The 13,291-nt window shown below is 52.4% G+C and overlaps 6 protein-coding genes across 6 annotated transcripts; 3 read left to right on the top strand and 3 right to left on the bottom strand.

The window, feature by feature from the left end:
- Positions 1 to 589: 589 nt before the first annotated feature.
- BO86DRAFT_441439 (Zn(II)2Cys6 transcription factor) lies at positions 590 to 2,679 on the bottom strand (the record flags this gene model as incomplete). The annotated part of the gene is made up of 4 exons (XM_025676261.1): positions 590 to 1,612; positions 1,706 to 2,211; positions 2,316 to 2,408; positions 2,463 to 2,679. Coding segments are annotated over 4 exons (1,839 nt in total), but the record flags the coding sequence as incomplete, so codon positions are not given.
- A 943-nt stretch (positions 2,680 to 3,622) lies between these two features.
- BO86DRAFT_396853 (uncharacterized protein) lies at positions 3,623 to 4,471 on the top strand (the record flags this gene model as incomplete). Its single annotated transcript, XM_025673440.1, has 1 exon — positions 3,623 to 4,471. One exon carries the CDS (start codon positions 3,623 to 3,625, stop codon positions 4,469 to 4,471), a length of 849 nt encoding a protein of 282 aa, XP_025530494.1.
- Positions 4,472 to 5,572: 1,101 nt separating this feature from the next.
- BO86DRAFT_441437 (uncharacterized protein) lies at positions 5,573 to 6,588 on the top strand (the record flags this gene model as incomplete). Its single annotated transcript, XM_025676260.1, has 1 exon — positions 5,573 to 6,588. The coding sequence occupies exon 1, from the start codon at positions 5,674 to 5,676 to the stop codon at positions 6,586 to 6,588; it is 915 nt and encodes a 304-aa protein (XP_025530493.1). The 5' UTR covers positions 5,573 to 5,673.
- Positions 6,589 to 7,216: 628 nt separating this feature from the next.
- On the top strand, positions 7,217 to 8,467 carry BO86DRAFT_386715 (DNA/RNA non-specific endonuclease). The gene has a single exon (XM_025671411.1). It carries the CDS (start codon positions 7,234 to 7,236, stop codon positions 8,317 to 8,319), a length of 1,086 nt encoding a protein of 361 aa, XP_025530492.1. The 5' UTR covers positions 7,217 to 7,233; the 3' UTR covers positions 8,320 to 8,467.
- A 153-nt stretch (positions 8,468 to 8,620) lies between these two features.
- On the bottom strand, positions 8,621 to 9,042 carry BO86DRAFT_396850 (uncharacterized protein; the record flags this gene model as incomplete). Its single annotated transcript, XM_025673439.1, has 3 exons — positions 8,621 to 8,720; positions 8,794 to 8,843; positions 8,917 to 9,042. 3 exons carry the CDS (start codon positions 9,040 to 9,042, stop codon positions 8,621 to 8,623), a joined length of 276 nt encoding a protein of 91 aa, XP_025530491.1.
- Positions 9,043 to 9,769: 727 nt separating this feature from the next.
- On the bottom strand, positions 9,770 to 12,808 carry BO86DRAFT_306094 (terpene synthase family protein; the record flags this gene model as incomplete). Its single annotated transcript, XM_025667682.1, has 4 exons — positions 9,770 to 11,404; positions 11,469 to 11,755; positions 11,832 to 11,937; positions 11,999 to 12,808. The coding sequence occupies 4 exons, from the start codon at positions 12,806 to 12,808 to the stop codon at positions 9,770 to 9,772; spliced, it is 2,838 nt and encodes a 945-aa protein (XP_025530490.1).
- Positions 12,809 to 13,291: the final 483 nt, after the last annotated feature.

Below are 13,291 nucleotides of genomic sequence, written 5' to 3'. Positions count from 1 at the left end.
GGTTGGAGATACGGCAAATTTATTGGCAACGATGACAAATTCGGCACGGAAACTGGCTACAGACTACATGGAAGCAGAACCATGTCATGGAGAGGTATGGTCTTCATGATGAGCTCGGTAGACAAGGAAAGGTAGGTTGCTAATGAGCCGAAAGTACTCGGATTGAAAGAATGGCTCCGATTTGTGGAGGGTTGATGCAATCCCTTGGAGTGGAGATCAATCATGCCGAGATTTTTCGGATATTACCCAATATGGTAATGCTCCAGTTCCACGTGGATCGTATTGGAGGTGACCCTCCCCCCTCCACCTCCATCCATTAGTCAGTACAGAAAGTCGGAGCGGTTGAAAGCTGTGGAATCTCCATTCAGCCAATAAGACATATAATTGATGCCCGAAATGCTGGTAGAGAGAAAGTCGTTCCCCCCGGCAATCTGCTCAAGTGAGGGCGTTCCCATGCCAGGAATATAGCTTAACGGCTCGTCCAAAGGATCCAACAGCTCTCCTGCTGGTGCTGAGAGGTAAACCTCGCTTTAAACAACATGCGATCAATAGGAGTCCCTTGACCAGGTTCGGTTGAGAGGGCAATTACTTACTTGAGCCAGGGGAAATTGTCCGCCATGTTCTCCTCGAGATTCGCCTCGCGAGTTGAGAGCGACAGAGCATCTTTGGCACTCTTCATGATGTCCATGCTCAGCGCTTTGCCGGTGATCGGTCCATTGTGCTCCATCTGATCGAGGCACTGAATGCCACGTTCCACCGACTCGAAGATCATTCGCGCATGCTCCACAGTGACGGACGAATCTAACACGTTATACAGGAGGGTCACGCAGGCAGAGACAATGTAGTTGGCCACGGATGCATCGTTGCGGATACACGTCGCCCTATCCATGATGGCACTGCTTGCGATCGCAATGATCTCCTTGGCCGAGTGGATTGACAAGTCGATGGACTCTTGCAGATTCTCCTGCGTAGGCGAGGCCGGCTCCGATGTCCCATCCGGGCTGTGGCAGAAGCTCGCATACACCAGAGCAGGTCTACGGATCATCATCTTGATCAGGTGGAAGGCCATTCCCAGATGAGTACATTGGATCTCCTGCCACGCTTCACTCTTTGACCGATCGCGATTAGAGAACTGCAGGTAAGGAGGTAGGCCCTGCTCAATCTGCTGCAGCGCCGCGTCGCACTCCGAGATCGTGACTTCAACCCTACGGCGGTCGTAAAGCGCTTGGAGGTTCGCCAGTGAGAAGATCCCGCTCGACACTTTTTCGATGAGCTGCCCGATCCGTGCCATTGACCTCAAATAGGCGCATTGCGTTGTCGGGCCATCCGAGTCTCCCACATAGCCACCTTCAAGAAGTGCACGGGGCACATCCTCGGGAAAGGCAGCGTCAATGTGGCTGTCGAGAAAGCATGAGGGGCGACCGGTGAAAAATGCACACACTCGCTCATAGAAGTAAACGACCCAGAATGTTATGCGCAGCTTATGCATGACGGGGGCTAATCCATTGACGACCTGACTGCGGTTGAGACCCAAGGCCAGCACACTTCGAGCGGCATGCCCTAGATAGAGATAAGCATCATTAGGCCTCATCCCGTGCAACGCATACATAGCCTGATTTTTCATTCAAGTTAGTCGTGTATTGCGCTGTTCAGCTGCTAACTCTTCCATTATGGATGACGACGTATCTGTGGAACCCGTGCCTACCTTGAGAAGTATCAAATGAATCCCCTTGATGCAAGGCTCTTGAAACAACATGCTATAGTCGTTTGACTGTGCCCAGAAATAGTCGGCCCACCGGTCCAGCGTCTCCGCACTGTGGCTATCCTCTCGGGCCATTGTCCGAGCCCCCAGAGCGAGAACCATGTAGACTAGATCTCGGGAGCTGACTTCGCGTCCCGGGGCCGGGGGGGCCCACAGCTTCTCCCACAGGCGAACGATGATGGGCTGTTCGAGGATGGGTAGATGCGGGTGGATGACCTCGAAATAGGCGGCGATAAATCGACGGCCTAGTTCCTGCGACAGGAAGGATTCAGTTGAGCCCCCAGATGAGCGAAGCCCCCCAGATCCGGCGGCGAACATGAATCGTTCCAAGCCCCATTCCCCGAGACCGGTCGGCACTGCCGTCTTGGGTTGGTCCAACAGCCGAGCGTGGGACTGGCGCTTCATACGCTGGTGGATGCGCTGGATGAAGCAGAAATGTGAAGAAGGTCCTAATTGTCCACGCTTCGTCAGTCATTTGGGCGTCTACTTTGTTCTGCATGACACAAGTGGGTCCCCATTTGTCCCTTGTTGGGGCGCTGGAGCGGGGGCATACCATAGAATTGAAAGGAGCCGGTCTGGCTGTTGGTGACTCCGATGCCCGCGCGTAATTCTAATTGCTGCCGATACTCCTCGGGACTGTACCGAGCTGGATCCCCCCCATGACTGACATTTGTAAGCTTGCACCCGTCATTGTCGCTACTGAGGATAAAGCTTGGGGTTGTGGCTTCTGCCACCGAGGGTGGTGGAGGGCTCCTCCGTGCTGTAGATCCCTTGGGGGGCCGCCCTCGAATGCGTGGTTTTTCGCGATACTTGCAGGGCAAACTGTGCTGCCAGCATCGGAGGCACGGATTCTCGCCGTTGCACTTGACCTTCTTGGAGCGGCAAAGCTCGCATGCACGTTCAATACGCATGCCCTTCGACGCTTCTCGTTCTCGGTCTGTGGGGCTATGTTAGCTTCAATGATATATGGGACCTCGTGGGGTTGCTAGTGATCAATGGTATTACATGGTTTGGATTCAGCCATCAGCAGGATGCTTGCAGGGGTGAATAAATTACATCGACGAGGTTGTATGCGAGATGGATGGCTGATGACTTTAAGTTTACTCCAAGTTAGTTACCACCAACATTACCGCTGTTACCGACATTACCGTCACGTGAAGGTATCCTAGGTATTCCATCGGTTTGCTCAACCACATTTTGATGCCTTTCCTCTATGTGTCTGACCTAACTTACTGCTGCTTCAAGAATAGCTTCGCAAACCTCTATGCTTTAATTTTCTTTTTTTTTCCTGCGTGACCAGTGAACAAGTTAGTCAGCCGGACCGCTTACCAATCGCAACTGTAGTGTGTTTTTTTCCACGCGCCAAATAACAGCCAGTGATGGAGTCTCCAAAAATGCCGCTGTCAAAGACGAAGACGTCACTTCTGGTAACGTTACGAGAAGTACGCAGGAAAGAGTTGGAGACCCCAACCACCTCCAACCACATACTGTACTGTGGTATCAAACTACCCATGTCTTAATTATTTGTCAGTGATAGCAATCAGGGAGGTGTGCTTGCCCTAAATAATAGGATCCGATGTAAGCTTCGGAATATTCTTCCGCCTTCCTGCAATCGTGACGAAACAAACACATGATGATGATGCTTCCACCTTGATACTAGGGCAGGCTGAGTCATTTTTTTTTTTTGGATAGCAGTGATCGAGCATTGCTGAATTCCTGAAGTTAAGCTATTATTGTCCAACTGCGAGTAAATCCACAAGGCGGTCGAATTTCTCGCAGTTTATCTCGCAGGACTTGCCGTTTTCCAAGTTGTTCGATCAGCAACCGGCATCGCACACCTCTGTTTCTCGATCACCAGTCATGCCTACTCAGAGGAGAAGCAAACGTTTCCACAACTCCGAAAATGAGATGCCCCGCCCCATAAGAATGCCCGATGTATTCCTTGTTCCCGAAATTTTGGAAGCTATTCTCTTGGGTCTGGACATGCACACATTGCTGATTTCAGCTCGGGTGTGTGGTACATGGAATGCCTGCATCAAAAGCTCTCGTAGGATCCAGCAAGCCCTGTTCTACGTTCCCATCGACGCAGATAGCACAAGGACCCGTCGGAAATCAAGGAAGAACCCTCTTGTGGTGGACAAGATATGGTCCGAATTCATCTATACAGAACTAAACTCGCGGGTGAGACATGGTGCATGGTTTTGCCCTCATACTGCCTCGGACAAAAAAGAAAGAGCGTACCTGCGCCCCGAGGCAAGCTGGCGGCGGATGCTTCTTCAACAACCTCCAACCTCGATCGTCCGCTTCTGGAACCCCGAGTGCCTCTGGGGCCCCTATTGGCATCATCTTCCCAAAGACCAGATGGTCAAAACTGGGGCGGAGTGGAGGCCGGAAGGAGACTATCTCCGCATGGAGAACGTCGCATTTGAGATCGACACGGGAGCAATTTCAGCAGGTCCACTGCCTTTCCTATGCTGGGCAGATGCCACGGCTCTAGGGAAGGCCACGCGCAAGTCCAAGCGCCGCAAGCAGTTACGCCGCGATCATACCCTCAAACGCTATCTTCGCAAGTTCGATCTCACCATCAACACGGAATGTCCTGAGTTCTGGCCGTGGGTCTGGATTGAGAACCATCCGGTACCAATAAGAGATTTTCGTCAGTGGTGTGACACAGAGGATGTCAAGTTGTTGATAGCCGATCCACGTTAGGTTGAAGACTATGATTCCGTCCGACGTTTTGCTTATTCTTCTTCTCTGGTGATTGATCGACCTATGTTCCTTCAAATCTAGAAAGGACTTCTTTTGAGTCATACTTCGCTTAGGAATTATTGCTATATTCCAACGCTTCTCTTCTCACGTTTCTTATCTACAGGAGATGCAACAGAACGGACTCGCCTTCTTCAATGGGAAGCGCTGGTGCTGAGCCTTATAACGGCCACCCGGCAAAAAGAAATCAAAGTTTCTCACCAGGTCTTACTGCAGCAATGAGATTATAAAATTTCAACTCTGTGATTGCCACCTTGAGGTTACTAGATTATACTTATGTTGGCCCTGTGGCCCATCTCGGTGATTCTTACGTAGTTCCTCGGATGACGTTAGCCTCACGGAGTCAGATTTCATCCGTCACTCATTCATGCTCCCTGCTGCTTGACAGCCTTCCTAAGCTTCGTCTCTACCCCTGTTCTAAAACTAAAGCTCTCTTGAATCCTCAGGGTCTGGTTTGATCACGTAACAGTATAAGGACTTTATAGAAATGTTCCGGAGTCTTGAGAGGCAAAAGGTTTTCGTTATTATCATGAGAATTGCCTACTAAAAGATGTTCATGTATGCTTTTTTTGTTTTCTTTTTTTTATTGGCCCAGTTCTCTCAACATATATATTATAATGGCCGGCATCAAGTCAGAATTAAGGTAACGTGGCAACAAAAACATACAACAGAAGGGATTCGCTGGTGGTCACCCACCCAACTACTAACCTCCCGGCGTGTGGCTTAAGTACGGCTGAGCGGACGGGAAGCCCTGTTTTCCACACCCTGTGGTCGTATGTGACTACCTGTCCGTACCCGCAGCCTATATCCGGTAACCAATCGAGCTATCAAAAAGGGTCCACTGCTTGTATTACTTGCTAATCAAATCTATAATCCCATACGCTCATGCCATTCTCACATCGCGAGCGTTCATCGAACGTAGATGTTCGTGTCCATCGTGATTGCGGAGAAACACATCGGGCCATGCCCGTGGTTCGGTTGCTTGGCCTAGATCATGGAGCGAGAGAACTATACGAGCAATGGAGCAATATGCGTATAAAGAACCATTAACATGGGAACCATTAACATGGCCTTGTCGCTCAATCCGCGCTTACCAGATTCCTTTTCCCTTGATAGCAAGGCTATATATTGGACTTAGATGAAAAATGATCTCGCCGGCTACCCACTCCAGTCTCGCTCTTTCCATCCTCCTCACCACCCTTATAATCGAAGCTTCGGCCCAAGCAGGCACCAAACTCCCCCCTTGCACCAACGCCCAAATTCGGAAAGGCGACAAAACCTCTCTGGCCCACTGCGAGTGCTTCAAGGGGGACCAGAAATGCAGCACGCAGTGTCCCGTCAGCTCGCAGCCCCCCGGATCGCCGTGCCCGGGCAACCTCCTCACGCAACTCCACCTGAATGACTGCACGCACCACTGCCGGGCCGACACAAACCACGTCTGCTCTTCCTGCGGGGTGTGGTTCCATTCGCTCTGCACGTGTCTGCAAACAGGCACCTGCGTGCAGCAATACGCCAGCCCGGCACCCGGCGCGGCCTACTGGGTGAAGACGCCGGGCGGCGATCTGGCGACCGTCACGGTCCCCGTCGCGGATATCCTTGCCCTCGAAGTCGAGCATCCCCAGCTGGCCGAGGAAGGGTGGGACTTCGGCCAGTCGGCGAAGGTCTCGAACCCCGCGACGCAGGCCCTGGTCATCAACTCCGTGCACTCCATCACCCACAACCAGATCCACATGCACCTGTGTCCGCTGAACCGCGACATGCAGAAGCTCCTGAGCGGGCTCGTTACGCTGAAGACTCCTCTTTCCCAGTTTAAGAGCCGTCAGCCGGTCCGGCTGACTTCGCAGTTTGGTGGTGCGTTCATGTACTGTCAGGCGGCGCAGGGCAAGAATCAACCGATTTCTGGGAAGGTCATGTCTGATAATATCAAGGCCGTGCGGAATGACAAGAGCCTCTGCGACTATGAGGTTGGGGCGGCGGTATTGAGAGACTCAAATGGCATCACCTGGGGATGTGTCACGGCTGATCGGCTCAGCACGGAGTATCAACGCTTCTGTGCTTGACTGCTGATTAGAGGGGGTTCTTTTGAGATAGGTCGTTGGCTGTGGAGGTCGACTTTTTCTCATATTTTTGTTTCGAATTAAGATTACACGCTCGCGGCGTTTTGCAAGGGTTGTTCTTTGCTGTAGTAAGAGGAGTTGGTTATTGTTTTTCTTTTTCTTCTTCTTTCTCTTTTTTCATATTAAACTTCCCCCAGAAAAGACGCTCTATACACTTCTACTCTTATTGTCACATCTTATGAAGCCCACTAAATTCGGCTTGTTTTGTGGCACGGTGCGGGAATCAAACATTACCGCGTGAAAGAATATACACTCTGTACCGTGGTCAAAGTGAACCAACACTTCTGCCCCAGCTTACATTCAAAACACACACCACAAATCCAAAGTAACGAGTGTGAAGAATGCACGTAATTGTCCTTGCCTACACCATGGGAGTTGGGTTTGTCAAACGGAGAAAGACTGAATTATCCTATGTAACCAAATCAGGAAATGCTCTGAAGCCACGGTTAGGGTTACATCCGGGAACGTCATGGCATCACCATTGGGAGGGAGGCCCACTCGAATGACACCCAACCACAGATATAAAGAGCATATAGGAGCGCCCATCTTTCGAGCCGTTCCCCGCGGGTGTAGCATCTTCCGCCCACAATGTCCAAATCCAAGCTCGCCAACATCGCGACCATCGCCATCCCCAGCGCCGTCGTCGCCGCGGGGCTGACCAAACTCGTCGACCAGCAGACCGAAAAGCCACAACAGCCCCCCCAGGACGGCATCACCCCGCTTCAACAACCGGATGAAACGCCAGGCCTGGTAATCCTCCCCAAAGCCTTGCCCAATACCACGACACCGCTGAGTCCCAAACTCCTCTCGCCACCACCCCCCAAACCGCCCGTCGACCCGACCGGCATCCTCAAATACGGGCACCCGGGCCCCGTGAACGACGAGCTCAACACCGTCTGCCTGTACGGGGCGTACGACCGGCGCACGCGCAACCCCATCTGGGTCGCGGAGCACATGACGCCGGCCTCGCTGGCCAACGCGCCGGGCAAGCGCCGCGACAACTTCCGCGAGGACCCCAGCATCCCCGCGGCGTTCCGGGCCAAGACCAAAGACTACAGCGGCAGCGGGTACGACCGCGGCCACCAGGCGCCCGCCGACCCGGCGCGCTGGTCGCAGCAGGCCGTTGACGAGACCTTCCGCATGTCCAACATGTGTCCGCAGGTCGGGGTGGGCTTCAACCGCCACTACTGGAAGGACTTCGAGGCCTTCTGCAAGAATCTGACCACCCGCTACCCGTCCGTCCGCGTGATCACGGGACCCCTGTATCTGCCGCGGAAGGATGAGGATGGGAAGTGGCGGGTTAGTTATGAGGTTATCGGGTCGCCGACGCCCAAGGTGGCGGTGCCCACGCACTTCTTTAAGTTGATTCTTGGGGAGGAGGAGGAGGAGGACACTGGTGGTGGTGTTGGTGGTGGTGACGGTCTGCTTGGAGGCAAGGTGGCGGTGGGCGCGTTCGTGCTGCCTAACGGGGCGATTAGCGGCGATAAAGCGTTGGCGGATTTTGAGGTCGAGCTGGATATGCTGGAGCAGGCGACTGGCTTGGAGTTGATCGAGAAGTTGAAGTCGACTGCTCGGCGGAAGTTGTGTGAAGAGGTTAAGTGTGACCTGGGGGTCAAGGATTTCAGTAATGCGGTGGAGGAGATTACAGATATGCTGGGTAAAGCGAAGCTGTAAGGGACATCTGGGGCGAGAATGAGATATGTGGTAATTTAGTAACTTCAGATGGTAATGGTGGCCAAGCGCGATCTCCGTGGAGCTGATGTAGGTGGTGGGAATCTACCAAGTCACCTCCCCTACTTACAGAACGATCACAGTCTGCTCGACACGGCTCTACAGGCTTTACGACTAGAAGCAGGGATGGGAATATGATATTAATTATTATTAACAAAAACGAGTGACCAAGATGGTAGAAGATGAACCAGGCGTGTCATGCAGTGGCCACGCCCAAACTCTCGTCGCCAAAAAACAAGATCCTTCAGGGACCGGCGGCAGGGGCACCGGCACCGGCCGGGGCAGCAGGGGCAGCAGCATTCTTTGCGTCAGCTAGCGGCCGCGTGTAGGTGCAGATGCAGCGGCTGCAAGGTTTCGAGCATTAGCACATTTGTTTGGCAAGAAGGTTTGGAAGAGGTTTGGGAAGAAAGAGCTTACAGGTCCTCTGTCCCACCACATTGCCCACTAAGGGCATTGGCGTTCTGACACTGTATATGGCGCATCAGCATGGGCTTGTGGCCAGGTCATACGTGCGACGCAGAGAGGCTTCGAAAAACATACCTGGGTGTTGCATGTTGGGTCGTTGCAAAAGAGCCGCTTGTCCAACTGATTGGCGCCAGCATTGAGGGAGGACGCAGTGGCTGCAGCGCACAGAAGAGCAAATGTGACAATCGAGGAGAACTGCATGATGAATGGAGGTATCGAAGTGTTGTTGGTGGTAGAGTGCTACGAGGAGCAGTGGAAGAATAGAATAGGAGGCTTGGACTGTGATGGGATGATCTGTGTAGAAGGACACTTCCGGGGGGTTACAGCAGACCTTTATACTTCCGTTTGCTCCTGACCACCCCCGGTGCATACAGCAGAGTGTCACCATGATCGACATGTGTATTTTCACTTTTGCTACTTAAACAGTACGTTAAGGGCGCATGATCGAAGTCTGCTACTTCATAGGTTCACGCCACATTCCATAGTGTAGGCATACAGCAATGCGATGTTCAATTCATGGTCCCCAATTCGGGGATCTTCTCAGAGGATGAGTACGATGCGAGCCCTGGTAAGAAGATACTGAACCCATGTCGGGTGGCATCTACCGTCAGAGCCCTGTCATCAATGATCAGCAACCCAAATCACTAGCTAGTTGATAGTCACCGCAAGAATCTGATGGCGAGGGGGAAAATGTAGTAATGCTGGAGAGATTGCGCCCGGACAATCTTACATGTCATACCCCTGACCGATCCCTGACAGCCGTGACATCTGTCATATAGCATGGGACCCACAACATCACAAGTACGGTGCATATTGCTTGTAATTCACATGATCTACTCTAACAAGATATATCACAACAATAATCGGCTTGATGAGCCAACACAATAGCAATGTTGGGATCAACTACCTCATCTCTTCTTCTAACCCTTCACATCGCCGTGGTAGACCCAAACTGATACATCACACATGTCTCCGAATAGATCTCACAACACAGGTAGTACATCTGCAGGTAAAGCGACAGTTTCCGACGACCGGATGTCTCCAAAATCTGCACCAAGTCCTCCAGGCATCGCACTGTACAACCGTGTTCGTACTCCGCCAGCAGCCGTAGCTGCGTCCGCACATCTCCGTCTGCCTCCAGACTTTGCCGCGACGAGAACTCCGGAAAGTCGACCGAGTTGAGGTTCGTGGCGCGTCGGTCACGTTCGATACTGCCCAGGTCATTCCACAACCTGCCCTCCACCGAGATCTGCCGCCACAGCTTCTCGGCCAGATACTTTTCTCGGGCAGTGGGGAAGACATCCCCCTTTTCTGCGGATCCAAGCTTACAAATCAAGGACTTGGAAACCACTGCACTCTTGACGTCGTGCACAGCAGAGGTGTGAAGCCAGGTGAAGAAGGACTGGCCGTTACCGACAGGGGTGGCGCATTCGGGGCTGTCTGAATGCTCTTTTGTATGACCGTTGGTGATATTGTTGTGGAGCGATCGATGCCCTTTGGCTTGGTGTGTGGCAGCAATTGTCGCCATCCTAAGTTCCTCTTGCAGATCGCGTCGATCAGCAGGACTTGGCTTGGTGGTGGCGAGGTTCTCATCCAGCACAAAGCGGATCCAGGTAGCGATGTTGCGTTGGACATTGCTGAGTACACTTCTGGCCTCCCCATTTCTTTCACAGGTGGGCCTCCCCTGAGAAGGGTGATCTCGACAAAGACCATTTGTGCTGTGACGCAACTGCTCAATGTAGTCGGCTATGGCCTCAGAGGCCGAATCAGGTAGAGCCATCAGATCCCTTTCCATCAAGTCGTCCTCCTGGAAGATCCCAACAGAGAGTTCGACCATGCTATAGACTATGCGGGTACTCAACAGATACTCAGGGCGGGAGTTGTTGGCCAGGGTCCAAAAGCAGGCAGCGAATTTGATGTATTTCTCGCCAAGCGCTTTCCCAGTGGAGAAGACATCTAGGTGCTTCAGCTTGTAGCTGAATAGAAGAGCCTCGACAACCGACGCTTCGACCACCCACTTTGGGGTTTTACTCTGCGACGGCAATCGCGCGAAGAATCCGGCCATTTTGCGAATCGTGGCAGCCGGTATCTCAACGAGCATGGATGGTATTACGGCGACTTCGTTACCAGGAGTCGCAGTCTCCCCAGCCGTCACAGCCGCCATGATGTACGAGTCAGACACCGTTGGAATGGCGTACAAGGTCTTGTCTAACCACAGCTGGTCGTCGGTCGAAGAGCGTTCGTCTCTGGAAAGGATAAACTCGATGCCTCGTCTGACGGCATCGTTAACCTCGCTGGCGATTTTCTCAGTATAACTAAAAGATGTCGCACTTTTCAGTATAAGGAGAGCATATGCCGTCTCTTCCGCAGAACCTGCGCTTCCCCAGGAACCGTTCTCCTTTTGAGTGCGGATCGTTCGGATGAGAGCCTGGAACAGCGTGATTGGGATTTGGAATCTCATCAAATCATCAGACAATGCGACTAGGTCGCCAGCACTCCAGCGGTGAAGGTAGGATATCAGGGCTTCGCACATTAGCATTGTGGGGTAGTATGACGAGATGTTCTAAAAGAGTTTCGGTTAACCATTAGGTATCAGGCTTCCTATCTCAAGTAGTCCCTTGACGTACCCATTTGTCCCGAGGCATTCGATCGCACTTGAACCATTCTTCGCACAGGTAGCGAACACACTTCTCAATCTGGGCCTGGTAGCGGTCGTCGGTGGAGAGCAGCACCAGAGCGCTGAGGACGTTGGCGTTTGTGCTGATGCTCTTATGCGTCTCGTAAGAGTACGTTGCGAAATGATCTTCACGCTCAAAGCGATCAACCATCACTTGTGGCGAGTAGCGTTTGCCTTGGAGCATCAGAGCTACCAAGGCCTTAGCAGTGTCATCGGCATCAGGGCATGCCTTGGGTACTATTGACAAGCAGAAACGTTAGTAAATGGCACAGCGGCGATAGTCTACCCTTGAATCTGAGGCAGGGTGCCCCACCGAAGCCTACGAGTCCATGCTGCTTGACTTCTGCCTCAATCGGCTCACCCGTCTGCAGTAGATCGAACTTTGGTTGAATCCCGTTGCGAAGCAGATTCGTGGTCACCTTGGCTGTATCAGCATTTCGTTCCAAGCAATACTCATGATAGGAGGGGAGATCGACATACCCACGCCCACTCAAATACTGTGGTCGGATATCCAGCTGCCACTAGCCCCGATCCCAGACCAGCGCCGTTCAAGATCGCGCTCCGGATATAGTCCTCGGCCTCGTCATCCCACACGGGGCTATACATCAGATATGCCGCTGTCGCAGATGGCGAGCCCAGCATGCTGCCGAGGACCTTGTGCTGTGCTAACCCGCCGAAGTCAATCTTTCCGACCAGAGCCTCCAACGAGTGCAGAAGCGAGGACTGCGGGCCACTGAAGATGAGGTCCAGATTGATCTTGGACAGTTTCTTCTTTTGCAGCCTCGTCAGGTTGGTCCGGTCAAAGTCAAATGTGTGTCCCTCTGCCTCCAGCAGCTCCAGCATGGCTGGGACGCGCAGTTCCAGGCTCACGGGTAGAATACTTGTAACTAGTAAGTCATTAAGATCCTTCAAAGCCGTATCGAGAAACTGTTTTGCTTCAAAAATTCGAGAGTTGAGCTCCTGCGCGTCGACCTCCCCTGGATCTGCAGCGTGTCTTTGCAGGGCAAGAAGAGCCGCCAGAGTGTTGGCTATGGTATCCAACCCGGAATCGGAATGACCCCAACCACCATCGGGCTTTTGGAGCCGCAGGAGAGTCGAAAAAGCGGCGGGAAATGCCCAGGTTGGCGTGCCTCCCTCAATCGCCTTTTTCACCAGCGAGATCCATGCGGTATCGTAGATGTTGCCGGTCATTGTCCCGAGCCCATAGGTGGGATGATGCGAGTTTGCAAAACTCTCCAATAAGCATTGACTCTTTGCCTCGATCAGCATGGCCACCGGATCCTCACGCATCACGTCAAATAGGTGCCTCGAAGAGCTATAGGGGAAATTGGGAGTGGGAATATAGATGGCCGTTAAATCTTGGGAACGCGATGTAGGGTTCTAGCCACACCTTAAATAAATTGTACGCTTACGGAGACTGAGGAGTGAGGCAACGCTTAGTCTATAGAGGTCACTTTGACACGACCACTGGAATATCCCAGCTATAAGTTAGCTCGTTTTGATGCAGCCCAAATCCCCAGCGCAACACGTAGTCACCGAGATTCAAGCGCACTAATGAAAGTCTAATCGGTAAGTCACTTTTCAGTCTGAAAAGCATCTCGGTAGTGAATATGATTCCTCAAGCTAGCCTCAGTTGCATTGCATGTTCAAGTACTGGGCTAGCCTGGACCCGGCTTCAATAGAGCAGGCAAGGTTCTTGCTCGATTTGCAGATAGATGCTGAATCCACCCTCGTCATGAAGTTTACAACCCACGAAAGGTGCTAAATAGTGTT

The sequence above is a fragment of the Aspergillus japonicus genome (assembly GCF_003184785.1).
Source record: "Aspergillus japonicus CBS 114.51 unplaced genomic scaffold BO86scaffold_8, whole genome shotgun sequence".
Classification (NCBI taxonomy): Eukaryota; Fungi; Ascomycota; class Eurotiomycetes; order Eurotiales; family Aspergillaceae; genus Aspergillus; species Aspergillus japonicus.
This window is presented reverse-complemented; position numbering and strand designations above follow the sequence as displayed.